Source organism: Accipiter gentilis, chromosome 1, assembly GCF_929443795.1.
Source record: "Accipiter gentilis chromosome 1, bAccGen1.1, whole genome shotgun sequence".
NCBI lineage: Eukaryota > Metazoa > Chordata > Aves > Accipitriformes > Accipitridae > Astur > Astur gentilis.
Window position 1 is genome coordinate 39,340,539 of NC_064880.1, and position 11,544 is coordinate 39,352,082.

Below are 11,544 nucleotides of genomic sequence, written 5' to 3' on the forward strand. Positions count from 1 at the left end.
TCTAAAGTTGTTTTTTGTACTTTATGCTTCAGGAGGCCTAAATCTCTGCCCAGAATGAGCAGCTAAGATGAGGTAACTTGGGAAGATGGATGTGGTCAGTGACCCTTATCATGAACACTGAAATGGCAAATAATTTTTTGGTGTTTTTTGTTTAGAAAGGAGATGGAAGGAGAGGTAATTTCTGTCCTGAGGAATTTACAGACTAAACAAAGCGAAAAGAATACATTTATGCAATGGAGAAGACTGTATTTTGTTAAGAAGGAATGGGAAGGATGTGAGAGGAAAGATGGTAAGAGCTTGCTATTAATCATAAGTAGGAAGGACACGTTGACTGGAGAGCTGGAAACAGAGGAAAGACTTGGCTAACCCATGCTGTGAGCAAACCAGCTTCTTTCTGGGGCTGTACAACACCATCTTTTCCATCTCTCGTCACACAGAGTCATCATGCATCACTGCCTTTGTGGTAACGGCTTGGACTTGAAGTAATCTAAAATTGTCCACTGTACAGCAAGTAAGTAGAAATGAGAGCTAGGTTCTTGGGTCAGAGCATGGGATGGTTAACTTGAGAAGGAGGGAGCATAAACTGGGGAGATATGGTGAGGCGGGTGGGCAAGTACGCAGCATGGGAGAGGTGTTTGGAGGGACCCGATCCATCCAGCTCTAAAAAAAGTGAGACAGAAAGTGATTTTTCATTTTTTTGAGAATAATCAAGGGTCCTGACACTAACCGTTGCTTGAGCTTGAGGTATGGAGGAGAAGACTCCTCTCAGTGGGAGATGGGAAAGTGCCAAAGGCAATCAACAAGTTTTCAGAAGAACTGGTCCCTCTCCATTAGGTGGACACAGCCTGCACAAGAAAGACCTACAAAGCAGCCTTCTCCTCCCTGACCTGGTGCTGTTCTTGGCTGTCCTGATGTTAGCAGAAGCTATTCACTCCACTCTTCTTCATGACTGGAGCAAGGACAGGATAAGTAATAGGAAAAGTGACAGGGTGTGCAGAGCACACTGAATGGTTTTGAAAAAGAGTGAGAAAACCATGACTTCCTCTTTTCCCAAAACAAAGGGAAGCTGGAAAGGAAGCATGGCTCTCAACGGCAGTTTTGTTTCCTGGTGTGCTTTGTTCAACACCTTATGCAGGGTTTTTTATAGAGGTGCAGCCTAGTCCTGTGTATATTCCCCCGTTTCCACCAAGGCCTTAATTGCCATTAGTAACTGGTAGTATAGGCTTCTTTAAAATTAAAAAGTCCCAAAGAATTCAGTGAGGGAAAAATTGGATTTCTATGAAATAGAGTCCAAAAATCAAAGTCCACTGATGTAATTATGGAAATTCAAGAGAGACAGACAATAATAGACTCTCCCAATTGTGTGATCCGGGATGTAAAACTATGTCCCAGGTTGTAAATAAAAATTCCTATGTGATGACAGGAAAGATCTGGAGGAGGGAGGTGGTGTTTCATAGCAAGCTGTGAGGATGAGGGAGCAAAGAGAAACCAATGGAGAAGAGGAGAGCGAGGGAGATGGAAGAGGGGGTGACTCCCAAAGGAAACGAGGCCTCAGGCCGCAGGATGACAGGGGAAGATTTATGTCTTCCTTGCCGGTGCTTTTCTTCCTTCCCACTGCCAGGACCGTGGAAGGTCCTTGAAAGAAGGGAGGAAATGGCATTTAACAACTGGGACCTGTGTGTCTCTCCTGTGTTGAGATATAAGCATTTACCTGTGGGCTGAGAAAGGGACAGACAGGAAGGATTAGGAGGTGCAGAGGATATCTGAACTAGACAACTTGAGAGTGCAAGTGTGAGAGAGATGTAATGGTAGAGACTGGTCTGCTCTCTGAGAGCATTCTTGCATCACAGATACACCAAGAATTTAATTTTCTGCTCTCTGTATTGGATAGGACAGGGACTGTGCTTGTGACACTTGAATGAACCATCAATAGTTAGAAGACCAACCTCTGCTAGCTCATGAGTGCTGGTTATTAATGCCTCAAGATAATAACAGACTCTAGTGAAAATGTAATCTCATAATAAACTGGTAAATTTCTAGCCCTAATATATGCTAAGAAAACCTTGAAGGCAGTATTCAACAATATTCCCATATAGATCCCAGAAGACAGAAACAAAATGTAAAAAGCCGGAGTGCCTTTTTAAACATACTTCATAATTTTTGAAAATGCACACAAGTTTCCTGAATTCTTGGATGACCACATTTTTACGGTAACTCTTCATAATCCACTAGAAATATTTTTTTCCCTCTACTCATTCATACATGTAACTCTTTAATCACCTATGGTTAGGTGATTTGCAGGCTATTTGTTTTACCTAAGGATTATTTGGTTTAGCTAAAGTTGATCATCAGGAGCTGCTTTTTCATCCCTTGTTAAGTGACTGAAATTTTTGAAACAGTCAATTAGCAGATGAGAAGCATCTTGCTTTTGTCCTAGTAAGAATGCTTTTTCAAAGAAACAAGCTTATTTTTCTTGTGTACAGAGAACAAATTTGCCTACACAAAAGGATCAGGTTAACCTGGAGTAACAATTCTATGAAGGTTATTCCAGTATAAATTAATTTTTCCATAACTGTTTGAGGTGGACACAGAATTACACAATATGATTGAATTTATTCTTGAGTAAGTATTCTGTTTCCAAAGGAGGGTAGTTATTTTTTAAAGAAAAACTTTCATTTCAGCATGAATATGCCAAAATAATCAGTTTTTCTAGAAAACTGTCCTGAAGATGCAACTACCAAATTCTCCCAGCACAGATGAGCTACTAGAGGAACATAAACCTGACCAAATCTCCTGCCTGCTTGAGGTTTAAACTTGTACCATTCACTGCCTGAAGAAGAGCGCAGACTTGGTCTTTTCCTAATCTGGGTTCTCCCCTTTTAAGTAGCTTGATACATATGGAACATCTCCTTCCTCCTTGTTTCTTAAGTTCTCTAGATCTTTGCTGATGTAGACATCGGTCCTGTAATAGTCTCCAAGATGGATTCAGGCAAATACTGTAGATGCTTAAATTTAAAACATGGAGTGATTCAGTGTCTATACCATGGCAAGCTTCTAGGCTCTGACTGTTTATAGAGTCAGCAGAAACACCTGAATCTGGCATCTGCAAAGGATAGCTTGCATAAGGCCGTTTCGTTAATGTGTTACTATATCATATAAAAACAGTATTTTGTAATGTTTTCCAACTTCTCATATGTAGCCCAAATCATCTTCTTGCTTTCTTTCTTGTTACTGAGTTTATGCCTCTGCTAAGCCTTCAAAAATTTAGTCATTTTTTTCTCCTACTTTTGAAGTTATCTATCATATAATAAAGGAAACATGAGCTTGTGGGTATTGGTCTGTGAATAGAGATTTGGTCAGGGAAATAAACCTCTCCATATCCAGAAGTCTGACTAGTGAAAAGGCATTTAAGTAGCGAAAAGGGTGGGGTGTGTGTATATATAAGTATGTCTGTGTATATGTATGCATACAGATACATGGTATATTATATATGCATACAGTTATACAGTATATTATATATAGAAACACTCTGTGTGTATATACGTACATATATAAAGAATTTAAATCCATTTTCTAGGTTTGATCTTACTAAAATAGTCTCTGTTTGCAAATTTAAACACCCACACATATGTAAAGACTTGATGTGTGATTCTGCATTGCTGTGACCTTGTCACACATGCTCTTTATAATGTGGACCGCCTCATAAAACTAGACATTTTAAACATGCAGTCCCCAGTAAAATAGGCATTTATCACTCATGATAACATGGAGCTGTCTCAGGGTGTGTTCAAAGGCCCCCCTGCAACTTACTGATAAAAAGCTTAACTCTATTTCAGGGCTTATCTGAAGAAGAAAGAGGCAGACCCTCATGAAATAACTGATTTTTTTTTTTTTTTTCTAAGATGAAAAAGAGAGGCAGAGGGAAGGAGAAAAAAAATCACTTTAAAACTTCAATGCAGTAGAACAAGTTTAACCCATTGAGATTTTAAGTGAAGTTTTCTGCTTCATCAGGAAGAACCCTGTGGTGAAACATATGTCAGAAGAGAAGAAGATATGAGAAACTGGCCTCCTTTGCAGATGAGAAGATTAATTAAGAGGAAAATCACTTAGCCAGATGTCTCATTGGTGAAACTACACGTGCAAGGTACATCTGCAATAAGGGAGCAGCACAGCGCAGACAGTGCATTTGATTTCCATGCTAACACTGAAGAGATAGGAATCTGGTGTGAATTAGATCATGCTGACTCTTGGAGAAACAGAGGAGTACAGGTCTTATTTCAGCTACGAATTATGAGCTGCATGTCTGTTGTTATAACGTTGCAGTATTGTTACTTGATGCAGTTGAGTTATGGGTTACAAATAAATTATCTAGAGAAGACAGTCCTTTTCTCCATTCGTGTTCATAAATTGTTGGCAAACCAAACCTGATTTCTCCAAGTGCCAGTTTTCTTCATTGGCCAAGTAGTTTTTCAGAATGCTTAGCAGCTGGTGAATTTTTCATCAACTCATTACCGGGGTAACACTGTCAAATTCATTTGACTTACAAACTTAAGTCTTTCAGAAGTAAGTAAAAAACAGTCTGCCTGCTGTCCAAATACTTGCCCAGCTCAGGTGTTCATGTACTCTTGTCACTGTGGCATCTGGGTGTCCCCCAATTTTTCATGCGTTTCCTATCACAACTTGGACGTAAAACAAAAAAAAATGTAAACAAAGATGCCACTAGTGCCAAACGCCGTGTTTAAAAGCTTTTTGATCTTCCTGTGGGAAACATATAAGCCAATTGCTAAATGATTTCTGAGCTATGTTTTTTTCCTAAGCATGCATTACAAAATTAGAGAGTGGGAAGCAAAGAGCTGTTGCCCCAGTGGATCTGCTGGAATCAATACTAACTCCTACCTCCTGGCTGCTATAAATGCCTTCCCATAGTCAAAAGCTGCCTCTCCAGCAGTGCCCCTGGAAAGCAGTCATTTCTCTGCCACCTGTAATCTGTCCTCTCTATGTAGTCTACCAGCCTGTTGAAGAAAGGGTGCCTGTACAGCACCTAGCACAATCAGATCCTGCTGTTGGCTTGAATTTCTCTCTGCTATAGGAATACTAATCCCTCTCCAACAATAGAGACAGGCACTCCACAGAGCAGACACACAAACAGACTTTCATTAGAGAATGCAGTCCTGAAAGCCTGTTTCACAAAAGGCTTTGCTGATTGGACTCAGTCATTTGAACAGTGATGGATACAGGGTATATTCCACAAGAGCCTAGAAAGAAAGGTGCAGCAGTATCAGCAATGAGATGCAGACACCGTACAATTCTGTAATACTAATAGGCTTAAGCACATAACCAGCCATAACCTGAATTTTTAACATCTACTGTGTAAATCATTGGCTTTTTTTCCCTTTTTCTCCCCGCCACCTTTTTTTTTTTTTTTTTTTTTTGTGTGTGTGTGTGAAAAGCAGTGCCCAGAAATGCTTAGAACTGTGTATTTTAAAAAACGCAGACTCCTATTTGGGTGGACATCTCCCCCATTCCCTCCAGCTTAGCAGTTTGCCAACATTTCTGCTGTTAATTACTGGAATTTCAGGTACATTCTGAGCCTTTTAATTTGCAGACTTTCACATCAACATCTCAGGCAATAAGGGTGTTGGGGAGAGCCCTGGGGTATAAAGCCAAATTTTTCAATTCATATGCACAGTGGCAGGAGACAAATATACAAGCAGAGGCATTCAATTTACATAAATGCTTGTGGGACATGTTTTGAGACTTCTGTGCTAAAATGAGAGGTTATTATAATCTATAGGTTTTCTTGCTTATAAACACTCACAGGTTTACCAGTGAAGACCAAAATTTTCATAATCAATAGCCTCCATTTTTGTTTATTAGTTACTGTCACAGACAAGTGCTTCTGTTGATTAAGGGCTATGAAATCAAATCTATTGCCAAGGCAGTGAATAACATGATTAAAAGTCTACGGGGATCATTTGCGGCTTTTCACAGGCCCTGTGTAAAAGATAAGTGGTATTGCTCCAGGAACATTTAAAGGGCCAGTCTGCAGCCCCAAAATATTTCTCATAATGACTTAAAGATAGGGCAAGGCTGTTCTCAGAACCAGACTCACCATTCACAACCGCAAGTCAGTTTGCCTTTATCGGGGGCCACATTTGCCAAGCTCTCCGCCTCTCCGGAGGGGACAGCCCACACATACTTGACTCTTTTTGCCAGAAGCCGTAGCTGTCGTTGCGGCAGGTGGAGAAGCCGGGCACGACGGAGCCAAGATCTCCTGCTCGCAGGATGGAGCAGCCCCAGGGTGTGCTCCCCCGAGCGCAGGGCTTGCACCTGGGCTACTGCTGAACTACAGCTGGCAACGCAGGTGGGAAACACACAGCTCTCAAGGCTTGCTTTGCTTTGCCCTGTTCCTGACCCTCTTCCTCTCTCTGCAGCTGGGGCACGGCCTGGGGTCCGGTCTTGCCTCCTGGTTTCCTTTTGGGCCAATTTAATTTTGGACCTTGCTGCTTCCCTACCCACCCAGAAGGAAGACCTTATCTGCCGGTAGGTGGTGAGGAAGAGGAGCCTCCGCAAACTGCTCTCCTCAACCACTAAGTCCTTTGACAGCTGGTATTTGGAGTACAGGAGGCCTCAAATAAAACATTCCCAGCATGCCAAGGACCGATTGAATCCTGTAAGGTGCAGAGCACCTTCTCCGAAGGGATGAACGCTTTGACCCCCAAAGATGGCTTTGCATAGATCACTGCCTCCCCAGACTGAACCTTCAACCCTGTGACATTTATTTGCGCAAGTCCTTCACCTCATTTGAGCTGTCCCGTTGCCTTGGAACTGGGTCACTGCAGTCTAAAAGGAAGAAAGCAAAAGCTGCAGTCTGAACAGAGATTGCCAAACCTGTGGAATTCCTCAGATTTAGTAACGTCAGGCAGCTACTGCCTGTGCATCTGAGCAGAGGTGGGAGGAAGCAAATGCATCACCAAAAGATGATGCATTTAAAAGTGGTGCATTTAAAAATCAGGAAGTTCACATTCCTGCAGTCAGGCTAGGTCCCTTTTATATCAGAAGAAGAAGAAGAAGAAGAAGAAGAAGAAGAAGAAGAGGAAGAAGAAGAAGAAGGAAAAAAAACCCCAGAAACTGGAAATACATTCACAGCACAGTATTGTACTGGATGCGAGCCAACGAAATTCAAGCCCAACTCTATTTTTGACTTAGTAGCAGACTTCTTTACTTGGGTATTCCATTTTATTCCAGCCACACACAAATGTCCATTAACAATGAACGATGCAGTAAATATACACACACTGCCTAACATCAACAGGCTGAATTACTGGCTCCTTTGCCTCTCTGTTGAGTATACAGAGAGCCCACTCAAAGCATTGGGATATCTGAGCTGGGCATGGGAAGTGCCCAAGGTTAGATGGTGTGGCATCCCTGTATAGAGGCAGAATACATTTGCAGGGTTCACAGAGTTGAATATTTTAAATCTGAAACAGTAGTCTGATCCCACCTGGATTGTCAGGATCATACTGTATTTATAGAATGAATAAAAATTCCTTATCAGCCGCGAGCGAATACAAGGAGATAAGCAAAGAACATGAGCAATTAAGTAACTTAACACTGTTCAGTTTACATCAGTAGGCAGCTGCTCTGTGGTCTCACCTGCAGGTACTCAGCAAAGAATTAATATGTTCAGTATAGTCAAAGGTTTTTGCTGATTCTTTATGCATTTTCACACCCATTTCAAAGATTTTCACTATGGTTATGAAACAAATTTGTTTTCTCAATTACTCTGCCTCTCTGGTAAACATCTGCTGTCCATGCTGTGCAGTGCCTGTCAATACACTGATCTTTCAACATCTTGTTTCTTGCAAAAATTGCTGGGATTTTACTAAGAAACAAGATCCTTTTCCCCAAGACCTTCTCCCCAAACCTCAACCATTATAAAAATAATGCAGCAAACTTGCAATATACAGGAATATAGTACTATCAGACTTCCCTCTGATTTAATTTTGTTATTAATCTGTAAATTTGATCCACGTAATTTGAAAAAAAAGAAACCAAAGACAGACTGAAACAAAATACAGGAACATCCTGTCTGAATCAGTAAGGGAAATTATGAGGGCAAATAAAGAATAGATAGACATTATTTTTCAGTCAGAATACTTCTTCTAGCTAGATTGCAAGCCATTTATTTTCACTGGCAATCATATGATCTTAAAATTATTCAAGCTGAGAATTCCTGCCTAGGTTTTGGAAAAAAAAAAAAGACAACCTGATGCATCAGCCTTTTTTCATTATGAACAGACAAAGGCCCCACGGGGTCCTAACTGCTCATCCAAATCCACCCTAGGGCCTTCTGTGGGGTCCTCTGACAGCCTGGGTCTGTCGGAGAAGTGATTCCTAATGTATTCAGGACTGTAGAGCTGGTCCCGGACTTGATACCTGGCCAAGCCTGTCACTAAAGATACAAAGTTGTGTTTGGACCCTTGCTGATATTGTACAATGAGAAAAATGCACCTCAGTGAGTCACAACTACCCTCCTGCACATGCTTGGAGAGCACCAATGGCAGTAATTTATCAAGCTTTTCCAAACCCAAACTCTCAGAATCCTAAATTAGCTTGCATGTTTCTTTCCTATCAATAATAGAAACGAAGCTGTAATAGAAAAAAATAGAAAACAAGCTGTAATATTCCAAACTGCTGAATAGAATAGAATAATATAATATAATATAATATAAGCTAGCATCTAATTTTTCTTGCTGGTTAGAACTTGCAAAAATGACTAAAGGGTAAATTAGAAATTTCTGGTCGGGATTCCAGAGATGCTGCTCACTATGTCATTTCTGCTGGATCACCCTGCCTCATTCAAAGCTTGGGAAACATCATCAGTGTCAACATCCATACAGAACACATATTCTTACAGCAATCTCTGGACGAAATCCTGAACTTCAGGCAGCTCCCAGCAGTGCTGTCTGTACTTTCTGCCTTCATTATTGATACCATGGTAAGATAAACAATTCTGCTATTGGCAGTTTGTTTATTAAAAATGATACAAAACTACTGTCTTGAATTAAAACAGGAAAGCTTACACTAAAGCCATAAAAGAGATATGGAGCTATTGCAGCACTGAAAACTCAGAGTTTTCTCATTGACTTTTCTCAGCTCATCAAATCAGAATCCATCCCCTTCCCCTCCGCTTTCTTTTTACTACTGTCCCAGAATGAACGCTACCATGTTGCAGCTGAGCCTCTGTGCTCACTTGATTGTTCGGGCCAAATTCTCTCTTTTCAAATTTACTGAAATATGCAGAGTTACGCCACCAGAGGACTTGCCCTCCCGTACCCTTTCTTGCTGAGGAACTAATTTGCTTGTCCTTAAGCCCATGTTTCTAAATTTCCAGGAGCAGAAACGTATTGTGGCTTTAAATATAGACTGTCAGTTTGTGGCTTGCGTCTCATATTACACACAGACAGCTTGAGACTCTAAACACAAGTTGGGCAGCACCATTAATATCTTAGAAAAGCGTCAGTACGCTTTCGAAATGCTCTATATTTTCATTCCTGAAGGCAGGGGGAGGGAAAAACATTCAAATGAAACTTTTCTAAGCCAGGGTTTAGGCGGAAACGTTACTAACTTTGCTCGGTCCTTTTCAGGAGCCAGAGTTTGAAGAGCCCGTTTCAGTTCTTCACACACATGCGCGCGCACAAACACAAAGAATAAAAAAGAAAAACAGTTTCATCACAACTTTTTTTCTTCAGGGTTAGTCTCCGGATTTCTTTTTTTCTTTTCTTTTCTCTTTTTTTTTTTCTCATATGAAACGCATTAGACAATCATTTCCTTAAGCGGCAGACTGATAAATCCACTCTTATTGTAAGGAGGGGGGGGATAAGGGTACTCACGTGGCTGAGATGTCGCATTGTTTTGGTAACTCATAATTTACGCCTTTGAAAAATGCCTTATTTGTGTTGACAGTCTCTCTTCCCTGCTCAGAACCGACGGCGGGATTGAACAGAACAGCTGGAAGAGCCCTGGAAAATGCTCCTCTTGTTCGGGCTCTCCTTGCCTGTCTCCTGACCCCTTTACAACTGGAAAAGGAAACAGCACATGTGTCATTCTCTTTTGCCTGTGTAGCTCACATGAGCGGGGAGGGGCACCCATTTGCAGATAGCAGTAACTGTATTCAAGTTTTGCAAGTTGGATGTATTCCACCCCTTTGCTTTTACTAGCCAGCAAGCAGTAGAAAGAGAACACTCTTTTCATTCTTAGCCAAATCTAGACACACCTATTTGATTCGCTTCCCAAACCACTACCCACCACTGTTGATATTATTTCTTTTAAGTGCAAAACTTGCTGCTGACTCCATTCCCAAAATGCCTATCATCAGCGGGTGAGATTAAAAGTAGGGCTTTCAATTTTCATTGCCCAGCAACATCCTTAACACTCACAGTGTAACTGATTCTGCCCTTTTAAAAGGTGAAAATTGATAATGACATTTACTGGTTCAGAGTAGTTACGTCAGCATATAGCATGAATCTACACTGTGCTCAGAACAAGGAGGAACCTGTGTCTGTGGCACAGGTAACTCCAGTCCTGGCTCCAACACAGGCTTCTTATGGCACCTTGGGCAAAGCTTTTAATCTCTGCCTCAGTTTGCCATCTGTAGAATAAAGACGATACAACTGATTTCCTTCCAGTCTTGGTATTTTTATTTTACTCGGTAGGCAGGCATTGTTTATAAATAGGATATATTTATTGGTCTGCATGGGTTAATGTACTCATACTCCACAGCAAGTTTTTCCGCCTGGACTAGGCTACCAGCTCCCTCATTTATATTACTAGCATTTAAAGCTATCTGTTTGGCTATCTGCAGGCTATACTGCGATCAGCGGTAGGTAGTTGTTGTAAGTGTGCATACACAGTCAGGCTGTGGTTGACATGGGCTAGGACTCCTAGGTCATACCAAAATACAAGCAATTTATAATGCATATGTCTCAGACACTAAGAAGAGTGGACAAAGTTTCCATTTCCCTGGTCCCTTTGAGTCAGGATAAATTAACCGCAGGCCTGTGACAGCAAAAACACAGTAACCGTTGGAATGGAAGTGGAAAAAAACAGAGTCATGAAATTCAGGCTGAGACTCATCCTGTTTTGCAAAACTGTCGCAGGATATTTCTGTGAAATCATCTCAGTGACCTCCTACAAGAAATCAATGCTGCAAACTTGGTTCACAGTATTTATTTAACAGCTATAGGATGGAAAGAACAGTGACTTATTTACATGCCAACGACAAATAACAGCTTGTTTGTGAGCACGGATACAGTAAATGACTTCGGTCAGCATTTTCCACACTCTGGGCTCATGGTAGAGAGCGCTGGAACATTTAGTGATAGACAGAGCAAAGCAAAGCACAAAACAAAGAGGGAAAAATAATAGCAAAAACTCCTGACGTTGCTCCACTGGATTCAACTCTATAGCACAGTTTTGATTTACACCAGACAGCTTCTCTATGAAAATACTGATGGGCATGTTATCTATTACTTCTTCTTC

The 11,544-nt window shown here is 41.1% G+C and overlaps 1 protein-coding gene across 1 annotated transcript in view; it reads right to left on the minus strand.

Moving 5' to 3' along the window:
• GYPC (glycophorin C (Gerbich blood group)) overlaps window positions 1-10,115 on the minus strand; it is a 35,612-nt gene extending 25,497 nt beyond the window's left edge. Inside the window, exon 1 of the mRNA XM_049810474.1 lies at window positions 9,897-10,115. Within this exon, the coding sequence (XP_049666431.1) occupies window positions 9,897-9,930 (34 nt within the window). The 5' untranslated portion in view covers window positions 9,931-10,115. The remainder of the gene's footprint in view (window positions 1-9,896) is intronic.
• Window positions 10,116-11,544: the final 1,429 nt, after the last annotated feature.